Source organism: Mycena indigotica (genome assembly GCF_014461135.1).
Source record: "Mycena indigotica strain 171206Taipei chromosome Unknown Mind.scaff0011, whole genome shotgun sequence".
Classification (NCBI taxonomy): domain Eukaryota; kingdom Fungi; phylum Basidiomycota; class Agaricomycetes; order Agaricales; family Mycenaceae; genus Mycena; species Mycena indigotica.
In genome coordinates, this window is record NW_023503010.1 from 151128 (window position 1) to 174190 (window position 23063).

Sequence of the window (23063 nt, forward strand, 5' to 3'; positions counted from 1 at the left end):
CATGGCTCTCATGTTGCTCGCGGCAGAGAGCGACTTGTCTGGCTTGCGACATATTCACGTGGCGAACGTGCCAGGGAGAAAAGGGCAGCCGGTATTTGACAAGAATCCGATAGACAGGCTAGCGGAGATGCTAGAAGAATCCGCACCATCGATAGGCGACGCGACAGTGAGTGTGTGTATGCACGAGCTGAGGTCCACGAAAGAGGAAGTCCGCGACCGGCTGGGTGCAAAGGGGCTAGCGAGAGAGATCTTAGCGCGACTGGTGGATGTGTGCGGCGGGAATAAATGCAACTACGAATCATCGTGGACAACTCACAATCGGCTGTCGAGACGCAAATACACAGAGGAGACATACTGGGACGACTCGTCAGACGAAGACGAATGAGCAGCGGCAAAAGGCGGCGGCGGCGGCGGCAGAATCGGCGGCGGCGGCGCGGCGGCGAAAGGGGGAAAGATAAAAAAAGAGCAAAATACAAGACGGGGAGCGACAGACAGAAGCAAAAATAGAATGAATGTCAAGTAGAGAATAGAAGAAACGGAAAGTAAAATAACAACAGAGATAAAGTCCTGGCCAACACGTGACGGCGCGAAGCATGCCCGACGATCTACGACCTGCCACTAGACATTGCCAGCAGTATCAGCGAATTACTACCACTGTATGCGCTGAGGAACCTAGCTTACCTGCACGGCCTGGCGAATCGCTACGACAGCACAGCTTTACCGGCATACAGTGATTCCCGACGGGACTTCTGGAGACGCGACAATGGAATATCTCCGGAGAGATAAATGGGCCAGACGCCATGTCCACACATTGACAGCGAAATTCAGACAAGAACTAAGCCTGTCACTGGAGGAGTTCCCCAAGAAATGGAAAAACCTAACGACTCTGCGACTGGAAGTTGCGCGACAAACTGGCGAAGATGCCTGTGCGGGCTTATTGCTTTCAGGCACCGACCGGCTTCCAAAGCTAGAGAATTTGTGGATACTGTTCACTGGTGCCTATACGTGCGAAGAGATTTTCGAGATGATAGTACACGTTAGCTGCCGAATCCGCTGTCTGGCTATCCACATAGAGGGAGCGACGAGCAACAACAAACGCGGGCGAAAACCAACGACTGGCAGCCGCACATTGGAGCTACCGAACCTGCAGGCTTTGAGCCTGCTGGGCAACGACAACAGGTGCATAGACGAATTCTACTTGGGCTTCTTCGGCGACTATTTGGACACACAAATCGGCGAGCAGCTGCGAGCGCTAGCCATCTGCGGAAATTTCGGTGCGGAGTAGAGAGAGTACTAGAGAGAACGGGGGGAAAGTTGAGGGAATTGGACATCCGACACTTACCCGTACTAGAAGATAAGAGTGGAGCAGAGACGAAGAAAATAATCGACATGGTGCCCTCGCTCACGGGACTCACAGTTAGCGACGACTACTCGCTACGCGTGGCTTCAAAAAGAGTATGCCTGGCAGGCCTGGAACACGTCCACGTGGCGACGATCCCCAACGAGGCGAGCTGGCCGCGTCATGAACAAAAACCCATCGACAGACTGAAGACGCTACTGGTCAAGGTGGACGACCGGATGGGGCCTACGTGTAGCGTGAGCGCTTGCATGCATAACGCCAAAGCAGGCGCTAGCGAGATACGAGAAAGACTGGGAGCAAAAGGACTGCCGCGGGGCCTGGAGGAGCGACTGACGGACATATGCACCGGCGATCCCTGCAGTTACGAATCGACATGGGCCGCGCACTACCGACTTGCTGACAGACAATGGCCAATAGCGGTTGAAGATTGGAACGAGGCTGAAGCTTGGTCAGATTAATGCAACCTAGCGTGGGAGAAAGATGTATAATAACAAAACAAGGCAATGTAGGAAGTGAAGTGCAAAAGTGCCTGTGTAAGCGGCATAAGGGCCGAGGTAACGGAAGGCGGCACAGCGGCAGTGATCGGCAAGAGGAGTAACCGCAAATAGAAGTACTGACACGAGACTGGTAACGTAAGAACGCCTTGACACTTTGCCATGACCATCTACTGCCTACCCGCTGAGCTAGCTCTGGAAATAGCAAGCCTAGTGCCTCGTTACAGTCTGGCGAACTTGGCATTAACGTCCCGGTTCTGGTACGAAATAACAATCCAGGAGATGTACCGACACGTGATACTGCCAATTGGAAGGAAGGGAACCGCAGGTTGGGGGCACTTGGCAAAAACGCAATCGACCAGAGCGCACGTGCGTTGGCTAGCGACTTGGATGTGCGACGACATCTGGAGACAGATTGGCGAAGGGCCTGCCGACTGGAATAACTTGGCGTCAATGTGGCTACATTTGCCACGACGAACGCAATGCACTCGGAGGCAAGCGGGCGCCGTGATGAAAGCTCTCGGGAGACTCACAAGTCTACAAACACTGTTACTGCACTTCGACGGGCACAAATACTCTATGGGGGACATAGTGGACCTGACCATCAACTGCCCACCACAGCTACGATCCCTCACCATCCACCTGCCAAACTGCGTCAAGACACCACTACAGAGTCAAGGGAAGCGACCGCCAAGCGCGTTGCAGTGGGAAGGACTAGAAAGTCTGACGATAGCAGGCGGAGACGAGAACACGCTGACAGAGTTTTACCACGAGTTATTCGCGGACTGGGTGGACGTGCGCGTAGGACCAAACCTGAAAACGATATCACTGGATGGCAATACAGAGTCAAGAGTGATATTGCACGTACTAGAAAGGACAGGGGCATGGGTGTCAAGACTGGACATACGCGGGGTGCGGATGGAACGGGCGGGGGGGAAGCGAGCTTATACTTGGCCGAAATGCTGAAGGGGCTACCAAAACTGGAAGAATTGGTCGTGGATAGTGACTATGCGCTGCGCATTTTGGGAAGGTCTACCGACCTCTCGCACCACGACACATCCACGTCACACGCATTGCGGTGGACGACGGAGGAAACGACAGCGCCGCCAAAGTCCCAACAAGACGATTGGCTAGCCTGCTGAAGAATGTAAAGAAACGGGCGTCAAAGGCAACAGTTGGCCTCTGCCTTCACGGGGTGGGTGCGAGCGCAAGGGAAATAGAAGAGAGGTTGGCGGGTATGGCGGGGGTGGGTGACGCACGTGAACGACTGGTGAATATATGCTTTGGCCGTCCATGCGGAGAAGAATCGACATACGAAAGGTACCTACGAGTAATGGAGCAGCAGCTGGAGGAATCCTCAGGATGGGGAGACACGGACTGAAAAAGGGAAGACATTGTATGTTATTATGACAACGAATCGTCAGTGACTGCCGCACAATTGTCGGCAGTGATGCGTAGGCAATGGTCGGCAGACAGACAATATGGTAAACTGATGACCAAAGCAGGATAACTCAAGGTATTACGACCATGACCTGGAAGGAAGTACCTATCGAGGTCGCAACCACAATAACGAAGCTGCTACCACCGTACAGCGTACAGAATCTGGCACTTGCAAACCGATTCTGGCATAGCGCGGCATTACGAGAGCTATACGAGCACACGACACTGATACGAGGCCCGAAAGGAAGGAAAGGCTGGGAGCACTTCGACCGAATGCCATCTACAAAACGGCATGTAGAATCATTGACGACATGGGTAAATCCAAGACTCAAGGAACACATCTGGAGGGCTGGCGACGAATGGGTAAAGCTAAAGACGCTACACTTGGAACTGCCACAGCCGGTGGTAAACGACCCTTCGGTAATCCAGGCATTGAACAAGATCCCAAGCTTGGAAGAACTCTGCCTGCACTTCACCGACGACTACTCTATACCGCAAATCCTCGAAGCTGTGGTACAAAGTCCTAATCAACTACGACACCTCGCAATACATATCCCGGACTGCCCCGCCAGCGCCCTGTACTGCAAGGGTCCAATTGGAACAAAAGTGAGATGGAATAGTCTAGAGTCACTCAGTATCATGGGCACCGACGACCGACCATTGTCCGAATTTTATACGAAGATGTCGGGCGACTGCGTGGACATGCGAATCGGACCTCAGCTCAAAAGCATAACGCTAAGCGGCAAGCTGTGCACGGGTGCGATGGGAATACTGGAAAGATCGGGAGGCCACGTAGAGACTCTGGACATCCGTGATGACGCGACGCAGTTTGCGGGAGAAGACATGGTAGCAAAAGGGGGAAGAATAAAACGCCTCTTACCGCAACTGAAGCGTATAGTGGTGCTAACGCCAGGAGCGCTGAAGGACGTCGGGAGAGCAATAGACATCACCAGGCTGGAGCACATCCACGTCGAATGCTTGCCCGCTCGAGTGGTATGGACAAAGCGCAGCAAAGTGCCGGTGGACCGCTTGATTGGCCTACTGCGTAAGACATGTCAAAGGGGCAAAGGGGGAACACTGAGCGTGTGCCTGCACGACTTCAGACCGGAAGGGCAGGAGTTGGGCCGACGGATGGCTAGCAAAGGGGTACCAGCAAATACACGGGCACGCCTAGTGGAAACGTGCTCTGGCCAGGGCTGCAAACACGAAACGTCCTGGCAGAAATACCACAGAGTAACGGGAGGAATACCAGAAGAGCCAGGAACACTGGAAATGTCGACAGATGAAGATAATGCGGACGAGTAAGGACGAAACAACAAGGTAAAACAGTTTCACTAGGGAATTCCATAGTGTTATTACACAGCCTGAGGGCGAGGAGAGGGCGGATTGGGACAACACGACACTGTATTTTATTGTACATGATTACTCACGCTAATGGTTTGTAAACGGATTAGAGTTCGGCCAAAGGACTTACCGCAGTGAAGGGTGCCGCTGTGATGCCGCTATGACGGGTGCCGCTGTGATGCCGCTGTGACGGGTGCCGCCGTGATGCCGCTGTGACGGGTGCCGCCGTGATGCCGCTGTGACGGGTGCCGCCGTGACGCCGCCGCGACGCCACTATGGCTTGACCGCCAAAGATCCTAGTTTGATGAAGTGGGCGCGAGGCAAAAGAGCAGGACATGGCAAAAAAATGAGACGGGGGTAAGATGATCAGCAATGTGCTTCGACAGTAACACCCTGACATAAAGCCACGAATGGCGGGCAAGAAGGACACGTGACGTGGCGAAACTTGACAAGAATGGCCAGTCTAAACACTATACCACCAGAACTCGCTGTGGTATCGCCCCTGAACTTCCAACGAGAAGCTTAGCTAGTCTAATCGGGAGCTGCCGTCGCATGCGACAGGTGGCAACGGAAGTGCTGTATGAGACGATGGTGTTACTGGAAGAATCTAGCGGAGGACGCCAGGGACTGCGGACACTCAAAACGAGTGAACATTTGCATCACCATTTACGAATGCTGGCGACCTGGTCATGCAAAGACGTAGCGGGCATCTTGAAAGACGACACTAAAACGTGGGGACGACTACACACAATATACCTAACGTCAAGGCAATATGCTATAAAGAAAGGATGCGAAGACGACAGCGACCAGCAAGTAATGAAGGCACTGCAATGTCTACCGTCCCTACGATACCTGTACTTGTTCTTCGGCCCGAGCACACGACACAAAATCAATCGACGATATCCTCCAACAACTGCCGCCGACACTAGAAGCTCTAGGACTGGACGTGAACAGATGCAAAGGAAATGCTGAAGAACTAAACAAGAGGGAACGAAGACGTCTCCTACCGATGCTCCACTCGTTGCACATCTCCAATTTGGGACACGACAGGACAGATAATCTGCACGATGCGCTACTGAAGAGACTAGAATTGGGCCGCACACCGCTAAAATGCGTGAGCGTGAAAGGGAGAATGTGCAACGGAGTACAGCGCCTACTGGAGGAAAGAGGAAGCACGATAGAAAAGCTGGATATCGGACGACTGGAAACTGCCGCACCTGGCGAATGCCGAGGAATTGTCGAGATGGCGCCAAGACTAAGCTACCTGAGAGTGGCGGATGAAAGAGTGCTGGCGTGTGTGCTGAGGACGACGAAGATGTCTAAGATGAAGAACATCCAGATAGCGCAACTGCCATACAGAATAACCCACCACCAACCAAGTGAACGATCGACGCTGCCACACCCATGGGAGAGCTTGCGCCGAATCCTAGCAAGGGTTAAAGACGCAGATTTACCTTGCGCGACAACGATCACAATCTGCACCCATAACGGCGAGGACTATCAGGACTGCACAAGAGAGCTAGTGGAAAGCCTGGGCCGCGAAACTGTGGATCGATTGGCGCGGTGCCGAGGCCGACTCACACGGCACGCAGAATACTGTGCACACACGAAAGTCCCTTCAAAGGCACCGCAGGATGAAGGATGGCGACTGGGAATGGCTGGGGAGCTGGTGGAGCAGTAGCGACGAAGAGAACGAAGAGTAGAAGAGGCCGAGGGCCATGAATGTCGAATGACAGCACCTTATTTATGTGACATTTTGTTTGTCTTGTTTTTTTGATGCCAGTCATCACGCTTGCCAAAGTGGCCAGGGCGGACAGAGCGTAGGAGGGGAACAAAGAGAGCATGAGGGTAAAGCGTATGATATTGTTGCGTCTGGCTAAGTGAGTGTCTATAAGGGAAACTCAAGGACAATAAGAACAACGACAAAAACCAACGGGCTCACTACCGTCAACAAAGGGTAGAAGACAAGTACCAGCGTCACAGTGGCCCAAGCCCTACACAACAGACGGCGGCCCAGAGGGAAGAGAGTCCAGATGCGATGAGAGTGCCGAATTTACTACTTCGGCACGGAGGGCACGCTGCTGCCAATAGTCGCGGTCGGAGATGACATTGGGGTAATCCTGATGATGAAAATCACGCGCAGCTGATTCAGAAACGAAGTCCGCAGAGGCCTGTAACGCCTCGGTGTAGAGCGCGAGCAGAGTGGGCATGTCGTGTTCCGTGGGAGGGTCAGGTATGGCACCAACCATGTACAAGGTGCTGGCGATTGCTGGTTGACTGACTAGGCGGAACACGGTACCTTGCTGCAATCCTCCAGGGACTGTGGCGGAAGGAGGAAAGAGGAACCGTAGAAGGTTGTAGATGGCAGCAGCAAAGTTAAAACAGGACGCAGTGAGGGCGTCGTAGGCCTTCTGACGCTGGTGGGCGGCAACGACGACCGAGCAAAGCTGGCTAATGTCGGGACCACTTCCATCGTCGTAGGTCATAGAGTGGACAATGAAAGGAGCAGAAGGCAAAAACTGGACTGTCGGCCCACTGTCGATATTGGCCTTGGAGTCTGGCTGGCAAGAGTAGCGCGGTGTGCCTTGCCTTGCGCCAATGGGAATCGCCTGAGGATCGTGGAACAGATGGACCCTATCCTGAGCTACGCTGTCCGGGTGGCGGTCAACCAAGCACGAATCCGAGCTGTCGATAGATGCAGCGCGCGCCTGGAGGTACGATGGATTTTGTAGCTGGTGGAAAACTGCTCCCCAGTGGGAAGAGTAGTGGAAACATCAACACCCAAAAGTTCGTGAGTGCCCTGGGATGGGTCACCCGTCTTGTAGTGAGTAACTCTTGTCACCCGAGTCCAAGTAGGATGAGGGAGCAACCGAACGTCTGCCTGCCAGTCCAGGACCTGGCGGGAAGGCATGTATGCAGGGAGGTCGACAATAGCCCGGTGCTGCAAATTGCGCATGCTGAGGGGAACAGACATGAGGGTACGATCGCTACCCGCCACAAGACGACCGAGGGCATATTTGAGTGCAGAAGAAAGACGAGAGAGAATGCGAACAAGAGGCATGGTTGCAACGTGGAGGAAAGACGCAAGACGGGTTCTCACGATAATGACGCCCAGAGGACAGCTGGCGGGCTGAGTGCACGTGGCAAGGAAGAACGAAGATTGCAAAAAATAAAACAAGAAATCGCTGTTGCTGTCTACGATGCACGATAGACACGATCCCGGCAGTCTGCAAGACGAGCCAAAAATACGTCAAAGTCCGAAGAGGACATCATCTTTCCTAGAATTGCTGAGAGGACCGCATGGCTACCTGGCTCCCTGGCACGCACAGCTGCTCGAAAGGAAGAGGCGGAAAAAACTGGTAAAAATAAATTGACGAGAGACCTGAAACGCGGGGAAAGCTGGAAATGTGACCAAGGGTGCAACAAAAAAGAGGTGCCAAACTAAAGAACGTGTGAATGGGATTGCTAAGACGGAAGAAATGAAAAGGCACAGCGCCAAAAGAGAGTGAAAGAGAGAGAGAGAGCGGAACCAGAAAGTAGGTAATAGATAATGGCGCACCTACCTGGCGATAAAGTTTGTAGACCATCTGCCGGTGAAGCGTCCGTTCTACCAGGGTGTGTTTGATAAAGTGTTTGCGATGCTGTTCACGGGGAGGCGAGGACGCATGCTGAAGGTTATGCTCGTGGCCATTAGAGGGGTCGTAGAGGTCGGGATGAGAGTAAATGTACAGGCGCATGTTATGGACTGCACGATGAGACGCAGGCAGCTGCTCCCACATATGCTGAAACTGAATGACTTCCAAAAGACAGAAGCGAACGGCGAGGTAATTGGAGAGAGAATGGCTATGGAGCAAAGCGTCGAGGCGCTGAAAACAAAATGAAGGGGCACTAAATGGGTGGAATAAGACATACCATTTCGTAGGCAGCAAGATCATTGGAGTGAGGAATGGCCAGATGGGCCTGGCTGCGATGGAGAAGCGAAAAAGCACTGATGGACGTATACGAGCAAAGGTCGGACGGCTCCATATGTCCTATTACAGATGCCTTGTAGAGTTAAAGTTAGCAATGATAGATGAAACAACAATAACGGTGATCACAGAAGACAAGCGGGAAGAACTGGGCAAATTGTAGCCTCGCATGAGATGGAAGAGGTACTGCTCCATAATGGGAAGAGAAGAAAGCGACATGTGCCCATTAAGGATAGAGTCGCAAAGGAAGTGGGAGGTGAGCGGAGCAGCCAAGCGTGCACCAACAGTCAAGCGACGAACAATACCATCACGAAGGGCGGAGAGAGAAGCGAGGGGATCGGAGCGAACCTGTAATGTAGCGGAACATAGGCAAAATTAGGACAGAAGCACTTGGGTGGTGGAACTGACAGTACGAGGGTCCGAGGTGGCGGCATCGGCGGCGGCATCGGCGGCGGCATCGGCGGCGGCATCGGCGGCGGCATCAGAGGCGGCATCAGAGGCGGCATCAGAGGCGGCATCGGGACGAGAGGAAGGATCGCGGAGAGCAAGAGGGACACGGTTGCGAGTACGAATACCGTCAATTTGACAGCGTAGCCTCGTCTCCGGAGTGTTGAGGAGGTGGCCTGAGTCAACGAGACAAGAAAACTCTTCCTCCGCGACGAGGATATTTCGGAGGAGATGGAGGGCGGAGGCAGACATGTTTGATCAAAGTAACACGATGGTCACAAATCACTTGAATTAAAGAGTACACGTAATTCTGGCGGCAGCGGAAAGCCACGATGATGTAGTAGCCAAAGGAATAGTAAGTGCCACCGGCGTAGCGGCCCATGGTCCGGTACAGGCAACGATGCCCATTGCCAAAACTTGGGTTCACGCCAATATGGAGGAGACAGAAGGGAGAAACGGGAAAGAGGAAGTTGAAGAGGGGTATGGTGCAGCCAGACGTAGACAGAGCGAAACAAAGTGAGACTGGACGCCACCACATCCATGTTCAGGGTGCCAACCGTCCTGCCATTGGGCGCCAGTGCAGTCATAACAATAGCCTCCTGATATATACTGCCGAAAATGACCAGACCAGTCGGCGACGGGAGGACCAGAAACACACTGGTCAACGGAATGGGAATGAGGCGGAGGGCAGCCAAGAACCCAACAACGAGGACAAAGGTCCACCAGCTTTTCCATACACCCAGCCCAAAAGCCGCGAAGAACTTGAACGGACAGGCCATACATGATCCTGCTGCAATAGGCGAGGAAGCAACTGATCGCCGCGGCTCATGAGTAACCGATCACTGAGATGGAGGGAGGGGAAGGCAAAGTAATGAGCAGAGGCAACAAAAGGGTAAGAAGAGAAGGACTCACACAGTCGGACAATCAGCGCCAGAGGATTGCAGAATAGGCGACCTTGTGCGGGGAGGCGGTGGATATCTGCGGAAGAGTGTCAAGGAGACAGACGAGAATAGGGGGGTTAAAAAACCCACTGAGGAGGGGGGGGGAACACAGTGTGAGAACGAGAAGCCAAAAGGGAAGCTCTGGGAAAAAAATTTCAACAATAGGTCAAAGGGAAAAAGTGCAACGAACGGCTTGAAAGCAGTAGGGAGAAGGGGCCCACGAGAAAAGGCAGCTGTCGCCGGCTCAGAAAAGGATGGACCTCGGGCGCGTTTCAATGTAGGCGTGGAAGGCCCCGTAGTCGGGGGAGCAACGGGTGCCGTCACTATAGGCTGCATCGGGATGTAACGCTGTCGGCGGCCGACAACCATACGAGTGTCCGCAAGAGCGGGAGGAGTAAGCGGCCTAGGAATAGCTTGCGTCTGAGCCTGACAAACATCACAGAGTTGGACGGGTCCAGGGCATGTACGGGGAGTAGTCATGCAGTTGGTGTAGACGCCATCAAACCAGACAGAAGTTGCCGCACGACGACACTGGTGACCAGAAGATATCATGTCCGAAAGCACATCACACCCATAATCTAAAGCAGACAACTCGTCCTCGTCCTCGAAGCGGCCCAAGCCAGAAACTGGGAACAGATGGACTTCGCCGCGACGATTATCGCGCGAGACTCGGTGACACTGTTGCTCATAGTCGAACAATGAAAACGGTTGACCGACAAGGACAACGGTGTGTGACGGAAGGGAAGTCCACGCCGGTGCCAAGGATAGAAGTGGATATCATCACAGGGGGTTGTGCATGATCGTACCAGCCCGAAAAATGCGCTTTAAGGTCCGCGACGAGTTCGGGTGTGCGGTCGGCGGGCCTGATGGAAAGGTAGGCCGTTGTGTGCAAGGACTCCCGACGCGCTGCGCCAGAGAGCGTGTTCTGCAAAATACCATAATACGCTCGGTGTGGCGCAACGACGGGAGGGTGCGATTAACAAATGCAACAGCCTCCAGCACCAACTGATCTGTGTTGGGTAGAATGGGATGGACATGGAGAGCGACGTTACTTCGTGCAACGGGCATACGTATGATGTCCCACACAGGTAACCCAGATAACTGAAGGAATTCAGGCAACAAATGCGGAGGAAGAGTTGCGGTTAAAGCGAGGAGTCGGACACGAAGGCGGGAGAGGACAAAAACGGAAGCAAAGGCGGGGCGGAAGCGGAGGTCGGTCCAGAACTTGTGCACCTCGTCGATGGCCACCCACCAGATCTTGTCCATAAGAGCACGGGTTCGAACAAAGGAGACAAAATCATCGAACGCAACATGCTCAATGGTGACCCAGATAACATCGGCGTCCGGATTGAATTTCCCACCAGGTCGCCACTCTGCCACAACAAGGCCGGCGGAGGTTGCACAACGAACAAAGTCCTGCTGCAAACCCGAGACGGGAATCACCCAAATGAGCTGTTTTCCGGGTGCCAGGGATCGGAGACAAGAAAGAGTGAGCCAAGTCTTACCGGAACCACACCGAAGTATCGCTAGTAGATTGCAAGGATTGGTAGCCAATTTCTCCATGAACAGTGCCTGTTCAACACAGACGAACTCCGCACTAGGGTCTCCAGTAAGAACTCTAAGCTGTGCACGGCGGCATGGCTGAACCACGACATTGGACACTTGCCGCAACTCATGCGAAGCATAAATGGGTTCAGGCGGCGGGAAGTAGATAGACTGCTGAGTTATAAATTCAGCACGAATGGAAGTGCCCATAGCAGAGAGGAGGTCCTGGCGGAAAGAGGCAAGGTACTGGAGAAATGCGTCGGGAGTGGTAGCAGGCCCAGCGGGAGGTACAATAGGTTCAGCAGCAGCGGAGAGGTGTCCGGGGCCTAGGCGGGGGCGGCAACGGCGGCAGCGCCGCCAACAGGCTTGATTGGGAGCGGTTCGCCGCGATCAACGCCGATCAGGATCTGCCACTCGCGGCATAAAAGCATGATGTGCTGGAGATGTGAAATGTCGACCCCAGACTGAATACCGATATCTTGATCATAATGCTTGCGGGCAACGGAGGAGCTGTGGCTGGCCATAGCATCCACAAAAGAGGCCGCATGATTGAGATCATTGCGAGTCACGAGCTGCTTGAGAATGAAAGCAACAAATTTACGCCAGGAAGCGACAGTCAGGCGAACGCCTAATGTTCTCTCGGTGATCCTCCCGAGTTCTGATGAGAGAGTCGATCCACGCAGGGTACCATGCAGGGTAGGCCATAAAGCCGTATGAAATAGTTCGGCGGAGGCGGGGGATACAAAAGCTTTTTGCGATGGATATCTGAACAGGGCGAAAGAACACAGCGGCCTGGAGAAAGATGCGCGCAAGAAGCGGAGGAGGACAGGCAGGGATGTGCCGGACATCAAGACGATGGTGGCTAGTCTTGTCCAGAATTGACACAAAGGTCGGGATCTGAAAGACTATCTGAAAGTTGCGGTAGGTGCTACGAGCCACCTGGCGTAACGAGAGACTGGCCAATTCCGAGGCACGGAAGAGGCAAGGAGAACCGATCTGAGCGGCTAAAGCCATCTTTAACGTAAGCTCATCGAGCGCTTGCATAATTTGGCGTGCCCGGGCTCCCGCCAACGAATCTGGCCATCCGGTAAAGGTACGAAATTATCCGGACAGTTATGGATCAGCCAGAGAATATATCGCCGGCTAACATCATCGGAGCTGCAAAGATGATTGTCGGGGAGGTCTAAGGCGCAAAACCCAATAGAAACATTAGAATGCGGATCGAGGAGGACGCGATCACGAAAGAAATCGGCAGAGAGGTCGGCGGGAATAGGTTTGCGGTAAAAGAGGCGATTGCAAATAATATCGGATATGTCCTCCAAAAGAGCATCGTAGGGGCCTGCGTATAACGTCGAGAGAAACTGATTTGCCACCCCAGTCGATCAAGGTATGGTCAGCATTGAGCCAGCGTCCAATGAATGGCGTAGTTTCAGTGTTGGCGATGACTCGGAGAAGGACGAAAGTCTGGAAAAGGCCAGACAAAGGGGAAGGGAAAGCACTAAGGTGGTACTTCTTGAAGTGCTCGTGGACTTCGGGAAAAGACAAAGTAGGATCTGCATCGAGGTGATTTTCAATCTCGAGAAGCAGCGTACCGCGCCCCCCATAGATAAAATGAGCAATACGCTGCGTGATGGTAGTGGCGGGACGAAGGCCGCCGTCATTGCGAAGACTGGCGAGGACGACGAAGACGAGGAGAGGAGAGAAAAATTTGCTGCGGCGGGGGCCTGTCGCCAGGCAGCAGACGAGAGACACCATGACTCGATGAATGGCAGACTCTAACTCGGTCATAGATGAGGGTGGAGGAACATCGAGATAGCTAGAGCTGACCGCCCCGTCATTCTCATCCTCAGCGTCAGATTCTGAATCACTGCCACCCCCATCGACATCGACCGAGGGCGTGGCAGCGGCAAGGAAAGGAGACGACAAAGGAGAAGAGCGCGATGCCAGTTGTCGTTTGTGGACGTCCAATAGATGACGGATGGCGAAATCTGATCTGGCGAAAGATGGTAGGAAAACGATGGGGAATAGCCCGCAGGTGGCTCTACTTGACGGCAGAGGTTGAAGATCAGAGCCCACCACGTACGTCCATACCTGTCGCAGCTGTCTAAGGTGATATGATGAAAAGAGTTGAGGGACTCGCGGCTATAGCGTTAGGGTGAGACGAGACAAAACGAGCAGCACTCTGCTTACTGCATGCCGAAGTCTGCTAAGTCGCGCAGGGTGCCAAAAGCGTGATGGTGTGACATGACCAACTGGAAACGCCGCATAGACGAAACAACTACAGGACCAAGAGAATGCTGCGCATCTGCCGCGGTGGAAAGTCGGGTAAGCTCTTGGGCTTGCTGAGGGGTAACATGATCTATGATAGTGTTCCACTGCTCCCTGACTATGAAGTTGCTCTTCTTGCGCTCATCGAGGGGTGCGGAAGGACCTGCATCGTTATAGTTGGGGATTCCCAAGTCCAAACGACCAACGGCACTAGACAGTTCAGCGTCAGAGTGGCTAGTGAGGAGTGGCAGCTCGACGAGGAACCACGGTCGGTGTTGACCAGGCAAGAACTGTTGGGCGTAGCCAACACGGCCAGGTGCAAAAGAGGCGCCTCGGGAGCAGGAGTGGACACGCAGGCTGGCTTTAGAGGAGAATGCATGGAGACATCGAGCGCACTCATAGAAATGCGCCGACGAGAGGGCCAGACCAAATGCAGCAGAGGGAAGAGGCGAGCCAGGGGGTGCAACAAAAGTGTGCAGCTCCGAGTGAGACACAAGGTGGAACTGAGAAACAAGATCGGGAACCATGGTTAGAGGAGGTGGTTCCGCAATACGAGGTAGGTGGCAACGAGTGATATGGTGATGGACTTGCTCGGGATCAAGCATGCTCTGACAATGTAGGCAGATGAAAATTTTGTGTGCTGTGTTGATGACCAGATCGTAGCGCAGCAAATCGTAACTCCCATGAGACGTGACGGTGCGTGAATCGGGGAAAAGTTTGTGGGAGGGGGCCGACAGAGGAGGGGGCGATGGAAGCGGCTGTGGCGGCGTCTGGGCGGGGGTACTAGGCGAAGCATCAGGAGATGACATGAGAACATCCGAACTGGTAAAGCGTCCAGGACACTGCCAGTCGCAGTGGTACTAAAGAGAGGGAAGCAGATTAGAAAAGAAAAAATACCAAAGTAAAGAGGAAGAACATGCCTGCAGGGTAACACCACGGTCTGTCCTGTAAGGGCACGCTGGACACTGAAAGGACCGATGATCTGTGTGTCGACGGACAGTGACAGGAACGTCTCTAAAAGTGACGACGGCGACTTCGACATGGCAGCGCTGATCATGCAAAGACAAAGGTTCATCGACTAGAGAACAGCAGACTGGACAACTACGCTGGAGAGAGGACATGCCCAATGGAGCGAAAGCACATGGAGAGAGACAGAGAGAGAAGTAAAATGTGACACAGTCAACTACACGAAGTCAGTCACCAGTGGAGGCAGCGGCAAAGGCGGCAGCGGCAAAGGCGGCAGCCTCCGATGCCGCCAACCAAATGGCATTCTCTATGATCACCGAACGTCGTAAATCCTCTATCAAGGGCTTGAGGCAAGGACGAAGGGCAAGAAACGAGGTCTTGTCGATCCACCACATAGTAATGAGATGAAGGTTGACGAGTCCCAGTTCATGATGAACGGGGCGGACTGCCCACAAACGAAAAGCCGACAACTGGACCGAGTCCGATTGCAAGACCCAAAGTGGAAGGAGACAGGAAGCAGCGAGCGAGTAACGCGGCCAATGAGCTGAGACTAAAGTGGAAGAGAGACAACCCAGCAAATCCGAGTTGGAGCAGGAGCCGTCGACATGGCATCGAGCCCAATGACGCTAAAAATAATAAGAATAGCCCGCAGTGGGATTACGGAACAAAAACACTTACCGGAAGACAACCACAACGAGGACACCAACCTGGATGCACTGGAAGCATTGAGGGGCCGAACGAGAGGCAAGCTTGGTCGGCGAGCGGCGACCGGGGGCAGAGCGCCGAGGCATGTTTGCCATCAAAGCCCAAAAGGACACAAAGGCGGCACAAATAACGAGTCTGGCGAAACAACGTCATAAAAACGCGAGGGTATACAGCCAGCGACGCAGGGTAGGACCTCGGTGGTGTGAGACTGACAGGAGACCAATAGGCCTGGCAAAGCAAAGGTGTGTAGAACTGCGAATGAACTGGGTAGACGAACCGTTGCGGACTTGAAGGAGAAGATAAGCGGTCGGAGGACAAGGCAGATGGGTCAATGCATTGCGGGCGAAGAGGAAGATGGGCAAAACCTAAAATCCGCCTTGTAGCTGGCGAGAAGTCCTACAAGAGACACGACTCACGCATCCAAGTCGGCATCGTAAATGCAAGCAAGAGGCAGGAATGAGGGTCACGCGAGATTGATTATAAAAAACACGAATGTTTATAAACTATGACGGCATTACAGAACTATAGGCGGCACGGTCGGCCTGCTTAGTGCGATTGAATAAGTCGACAACGAGCTCACGAAGAGAATCGGGAAGATTAACGACAGGGACACGAGTACTGAACCAATACATGGCAAGGACATGAAAGTTCATCAGGTTTCCGAGGTGATGGGGGACTGGTGTTTCGGCCCAACGACAGAACGCCCCAAAACCAGGGACAGGGTCATGGAGAACAGCGGAAGGGACTAGGCCAGTGGTGATCAGGTGAGGCTGCGGTTGAGGGTCCAACATGACTATGTAAAGCCAAGGTTTGAGGATACGGGAATTGGGACACTTTTTGCCGTAGGATCCAGAATGCCAGCCGTCTTTACGTCCCTGAAAAGATATTGAGAAAGGGGAAGGCGGCGAATAAGGACGTACATCGGCAGTAGCGATCCAGCACATGAAACACCAAGTGCCGCGGTCAGGAAGCTGAAGGTTAATGCCATTCTTGGAGAACTTGTTGTAAGTATTGTCGACTCGGGATTCCGCAAGTCCAGAGGGGCAGTCAGAAGTGGAATGGCCAGCGGTGACACCTCGGGTGAAACAGACAATGCACTTGTGGGGCGGCGGAGAAGAGATCGTCGAAAAAAACCTCGGCATACTCGCGACGATAAGCACTGGCGGCACCGCCACGCAGAGGAAGGTTCGAGGCGACACGAGCATAATCAGCGCTAAGAGAAAAGGGGTAAGGCAACAAAGAGGAACATGAGCGGACGATACCCTAGAACCTCGCCCGACGGTCCCTGAAGTACAGGCGTCAACAGGAAAAAAGAGAAAAAAGAAATGAAAACCAACTGGTGCAAGGATGGCGGTCCGACCGGAGGAGACGAACTACAAGAGGGTTAGGGGTGAGAACGAGTGGCAAGAGGCAGACGTACGAAGGGGGGAGAAACGACAGAGCTGGGAGGAGAAGGACGAAGTTCGTCGCTAACAAACGCGTGAGACGAACAAACAGGCAAAATGGAACAGCGGACGTTGAACAAGAGAGCAGGGGTTGATGGCAAGTAACGCAGCATTCTGAACGAGGGCGCTTCGGGAGAGGCATGGGACCAGTGGTACTGGCAAACCAAACGCGTCAGCAGCGGCACGGGGCGAGACGGTGGACACCAACTCTGTAGAAGGAGAACTGGAACGTTTCGACATGGTGGCAGAAAGAGAGGAAACGAGAGTAAAAGTGCGGACGATGACACGCTTATATACGAGAAGTCGAGATGCAATGACATCACTAGGGAATTCCCCAGCAACTGATGATGGTGACGGCAGCGGCAGCGGCAGCGGCAGCGGCGATGGTCACATGGGTGAATAATCAAAAGAGAAAAACATATATTTTGTCCTCCAAAGACAAAAAAAAAAAAAAAAATAATAACAAGGCATGCGACTGAAAGTTCAAAAATGCGCGTCAAGCTCACTAAACACAGATGCATGTCAGAAAGGGATAAAATACTAAAGAAGAGACACTGACAACTTTGCCTTAGTAACAGGAACACTGGACGAAGTGCGCGCCGCATTGGAATAGTCAGACACGCGTCGCTCGAAAAAATTCGTTTTGCCTTCCATAGAAATCATATCCATAAAGTCAAAGGGGTTGGGGACGCAGTAGACCTTTTCGTTGCCGAGGGCGACAAGGAGGCGGTCAGCGACAAATTCGACGTAGCGGCTCATCAACTTTTCGTTCATTCCCAAGAGTCGGTTGGCTAAGGCGTCGGCAAGAAAAGCTTTTTCGACATCTACAGCATCTGTGATGATAGTCTGGATGACGGAAGGAGGAGGCCGAGACTGCAAGTGCCCAAAAAGCAGACAAGCAAAGTCGGTGTGAAGGCCTTCATCTCGACTGATGAATTCATTGGAGGTGGCCAAACCCGGCATAAGACCACGTTTCTTGAGCCAGAAAATGGCAGCAAACGAGCTCGAAAAGAAAATGCCCTCGACGGCGGCAAAAGCGACAAGGCGCACGGCAAACGAAGAATGGGGGTCTTGGATCCAACGGAGGGCCCATTCAGCCTTACGCTGCACGCAGGGAATAGTTTCGATGGCACGGAAGAGGCGTACACGTTCCTGAGCATCTTGGATGTAGGTGTCGATAAGCAGCGCGTAAACTTCAGAATGTACATTTTCCATCATGGCCTGGAAAGCGTAAAAGCAACGGGCTTCTGGCAGCTGCACCTCGCGAGAAAACCGCTCGAGTAAGTTGTCGTTGACGATGGTGTCGGAAGCCGCGAAGAAGGCCAAAATGTGGGAGATGAAGTCGCTCGTCGCCAGTAAGTTTGTAGCGCCAATGCTCTAAGTCCCTGGAAAAGTCGAGCTCCTCGGCAATCCAGAAGGAACTCTGTGCTTTCTTGTAGAACGCCCATATCTGTGGGGTGTGATGAACAGCGGACATCGAGAAGGGCCACGACGCACATCAGGATACTTGATAGGGAAAAAAAAAAAGGCGGTCGGAGGACGCTCAACACGGGATCCAGCACAGGTGAACTGAAGCTCGACGGTGGAGCGGCAGCGGCCATGGAGGAAGCGGGCACAGATTGGCAGATGGCAAGCTAAGAGAGGGAATGTATGTAAGCAAGTATATATAATGTATATGGTCACACGAAATACATGGCAAGGTAAGCAACGGCAATAGACGACGGCTAAGATGATCACCAGAGAAGGACCCCGTGTTCTAACACTGCAACCGCTGGAGATCCTAGACGGACTAGGGCCCACACAAACAACCACACGAGACGGGTACGACGATGATGTGGGGTGTCCGAGATTCCTGGGGGAGCATGACGAATGCACTCGGCGGCAGCGACTCGGTCCGCCATTGCCCGGAGTAATCCAACGGAAAAAACGGCCGAAAAAGTTGGGAAACATCCGGTGGTGTCAACGTGGTACTTGAGCAGGGCAGAAAAGTTTTCTTCAGTGGGAAAATAGAAGGGGAAGGCAACATCATAATAGTGACGATGAAGGAAAGACACTAGTGACATGTGTTGACGTTGCTCGTGGACTGAGGGCGCAGGGAATATGTTGTCGACTAGGAGTACCCGGCCTTCGAATGCTTCGATAATATGCCCGATGATGACGACGACAGTCTGGCCTGCAACGGGCTGAAAAGTGGCATCGGGAGTTCCGGGACGGTATAAACAATCAACAACGGCAGTGCCGTCTGTCACTGAAAAGTACTCATGAAGTAGGGGCTAAAAAGAAAAAGAGACGAGAGATGGCGAACCTGAGTAGCGGATGAGGCTGCTGCGGGGGATGGCGGCGTTGACGCAACCAACGATCCTAACTGTTCGACAAGGTACCCTGCCTACCCAATGGAAGAGAGGAGGCTGAGCTACGGCCGGAGTGAACTCGGATGCGAAGGCGGTAGCCGACAGACGCACGATTCTTACGAGCCCGGAAAATGTCGCACACAAACAATGGGGCCACGGACTCTGGCAGTCGTGTCCATTCAAAAAGCGATGGTGGAGGAAAGAAAGGCATAGAAGATCACATGCTACCTATGCTAACATTCATTTAAATAGGCCGGGGCAGAGTAATGAGGCGAAGACATGCCGACAGAAGCAGCGGCAGCAGGATCGGCGGCGGCGGCAGCGGCATCGGCGGCATCGGGGCGGCAGCGGAAGCGGCAATAGCTGAAGGCAAAAGGACAAGTAAAAAATCGTCACTCTCTGGGTCCTGGGGTTGGTGTGCGAGAGTATCTAGCTGGACTAGCTTGCGAACGGCCCAGACGAACAAGCGGCGAACCCTGGCCTCCTGGGCTAGAGGAGGGCCAAACGAAGAAGTGCGGCGCGCCCACTCAGCTGCAGCAACGCGGTCGGCCATCGCACTGAGTCTACCAACAGCGCGGACGCGTCCAAGAGTAGGGGTAAGATCGGAGGCGGCAATGTAGGAGCAAAGGAGAGCGAGGAAATTGTCGGGGGTCGGCAAACTAAAAGGCGAAGATAGGTGGTAATAGTACTTTGTTAAGTGAATTGCATGGATCAAATGGGTGGGCTCTTCATTAGGAGAAGAGCAACGGGCTAGGAGGTGTGAGAAGGGCAAGAATGACCGGTAAAGGAAAGGCAGACTGAGGGAGTGAACTCGAAGAGTAACACCACGAGGGCCTGTGAGAATCCGACCGACAACTACGGCTTGGTTGCCTACGGACACAAGAGCGGGGAAGGGAACGGGGTCAGAGTCGGGGCGATGAACCGACTCGACAACGCCAGTGCCGTCATCGACTGAGGGGAAGGATAAGGCGTAGTGGCGGGGAGTAAAAAGTAGAACGGGCCATAATAAATCACTCCATATTCACGTTCCTCTACGCCGACTATCAAACCGGCGATGCGAGCGGTACGGCAAGGTACACGCCCAATCCAATGGTAGAACGGAGGGTCCTCTAGAGGCCTGGCGTAAGTCGGAGAAGACGCCCAAAGCGCGTGACGCACCATTGCGGCGCGCACGGAGAAGATCATAAGCGAGCACGGGTGCCACCGACTCAATGCGCTTGGTCCAAGATGTCCAGAGGGATGAAGTAGAGGACATGGCAAAGACATCTGAGGTGTGACTGAGTGACCTGCCATTGTGGGTGTGGGCGGCGGCTGCGCCGCCGCCAACGAGGCCCCGAGGCGAGGGCGGCTGCCGCCTACACGTGACTTTGACAGGTCACGGGGTACCGAACATGTTCGGTACCACGTGAGTTTGACAGATCACGGGGTACCGAACATGTTCGGTCGCACGTGCCTTTGACAGGTCACGGGGTACCGAACATGTTCGGTACCCTGTGACTTTGACAGCTTGGTAATCCACTGCCCCCCTTGGATTAAGCCCCCCTCCCGGGAGCGGAATAATCCTAGGAATAGATTATCTCTGTGCCAACTTGGCTGCAGGCCTGTTACAAGCATTCAGATGACCTGGTAGGTTACTTTCAACTGTATGGTATATGGGCCCTGGAAAGTACAAATTGGTCTAAATATATAAATGGTAATGCACACTGAAATTGGCAAAGAGATATTATAGCAAATTGTGCTAACCAGGCAAATGTGGCTACTGCCATGGCAGAGTTACCTAACTGCATGGAATACGTGCTTTAGTCATGTCTGGTGATTTGCCACCGTCTCCTGAATAAGTACTAGTGTATTAAATATCAATGAGCAATGTGCAATAAAGTGTTGCATTATAAATTCACTAAAACACTAGGGATTACCCCGGGCTCTGTCAGCAATGTCACATGTGACCCTCTCATGATCATATCTGAGGTGTCTTCCCCAAAAAGGAAACAGAAACTAAGCACTTAATATACCAAAATAATGTCTCCAAATATAATAGAGCAAGACCCACAAGAGCAAATGAGGTGACACGGGATGTGACGGATGTTGGTGGAAGGGTCGGAATATTCATTTCAGACATCCTGAGGCAATTTGGATGATTTCTAATGCTTGGTCATAAGACCGGTTAGCATTATTAAAATGTGGTTATGAATGCTTATACTAGGGCAACAGAGCGCCATATGATCGAATGAGAAATTCTGTAAACAAACGGAACATATCTGAGCCCTTCTACCCAAAAGTGAATGCTTGACTGTGCAGAATAAATTCAGGAAATATAATAGAGCAGTTTCACTATAGTATTGAGCAGCAGCAGGGTTACGGTGCCACAACAGAGAGCAATGTGACCATACAAAAAATGGAGGATGTTCAGGGATGGTATCTGAGCTCTGTTACTCAGAAAGGAAAGAAAAGTGCAGGCTTGTCCCTTGCAGAATAAATTGGAGAAATATAATACAACAGGCTTGGTAGCAATAACCCAGGTGACAGGTGCGGTGACATATACAGATGGGAAAGCTGTAATATAATGTAGAATTGTTCTGACAAGTCCGGGGGATATAGTGAGTGCCTCTAGTCTCACAGTAATTATTTTATCAAGTTCACAATATTTTTATTGCTTTTAAGGACCCCAGCTGGACAAATGTAAAAATGTTGGATATTTGAATGTGGTATCCAAGGTCTCCTACCCAGAAAGGAAAGGAAGGTGCTGTACAATATAGCATGAGATGTTATAGTAGATGTGTATTATACCAATGTGAATGTATTAAATACCAACAACAACCTTCTATTTCCCCACAACACACTGACGTATGAACCGAACCCTAACTCAAACCCTAACAAGGCCCTCCATGCGAGGCAACTAACCGAACCTAACCAACACAACAAACCAAACTCTAACCGAACCCTAACAAGGCCGCTCCGGTAGGAGGCAGCTAACCGAACCCTAACAAATATTACTAACTATTTCAGCCCACCACAAAAACACACCCCACCACCACAACACCACACCCCCCCCACCACCACAACACCACCACACCACACCACAACACACTGTCTGTCAAAGCCTTCACTATATTAGGCAGCTTGATAAACAGCAGCAGTAGTTATTTACACATAAATGGTTCAAGGAAAAACACTAAATTATAGCAAATTCAAGAGAACTGAGACCCAAGAGAACCCTACTTGGAATAATACCATAATATACAAACCAACTACTAGTACCATATTTATCAGCCATCTCAATATCATAAACTAAAACAGCAGTCAAGCATTAATCAGTCCATTTAAATCAAATGTAAGGATAGATGGTTACCTCATATTTGACAATAAGAATAATAATAATTAGTGGAAGAGAATGCCCACTATATTGATGTCATGGGCATGGACAACCATGATCATAGTGGCACTGTCCTGTTTTCAAATGTATACACAGCGCAGTTGAGTACAACCTTAGAATAGCCCTGCCTCTTTGAAATTACAGTTCTACCATTAACTAGCCTTGGTGAAGTCCATAGATTTCTTTGCAGAGGAACTGCTAATCATCCTCTGGAAGTGGTACAATGACAAATGTGGCCTTGACATTGATCTGCTAAAGAACCATGCAATCTGCAGTACCCAGAATGGAATGCTTCAAGGCAAGTAATCTGACATAAAGGAATTGCAGAGGAGAGACAAAAGTGGTGGCGGTGTGTGCATATAATGACAAAGACGAGTAAGTGGCAAGCTGTTAAGTGCCGTGCAGGAACCGAAAGG

The 23063-nt window shown here is 52.3% G+C and overlaps 1 protein-coding gene across 1 annotated transcript; it reads right to left on the reverse strand.

The window, feature by feature from the left end:
* Positions 1–17463: 17463 nt before the first annotated feature.
* On the reverse strand, positions 17464–18141 carry MIND_01152800 (Ribonucleotide reductase small subunit; the record flags this gene model as incomplete). Its single annotated transcript, XM_037368057.1, has 1 exon — positions 17464–18141. One exon carries the CDS (start codon positions 18139–18141, stop codon positions 17464–17466), a length of 678 nt encoding a protein of 225 aa, XP_037214983.1.
* Between the last annotated feature and the right edge of the window lie 4922 nt (positions 18142–23063).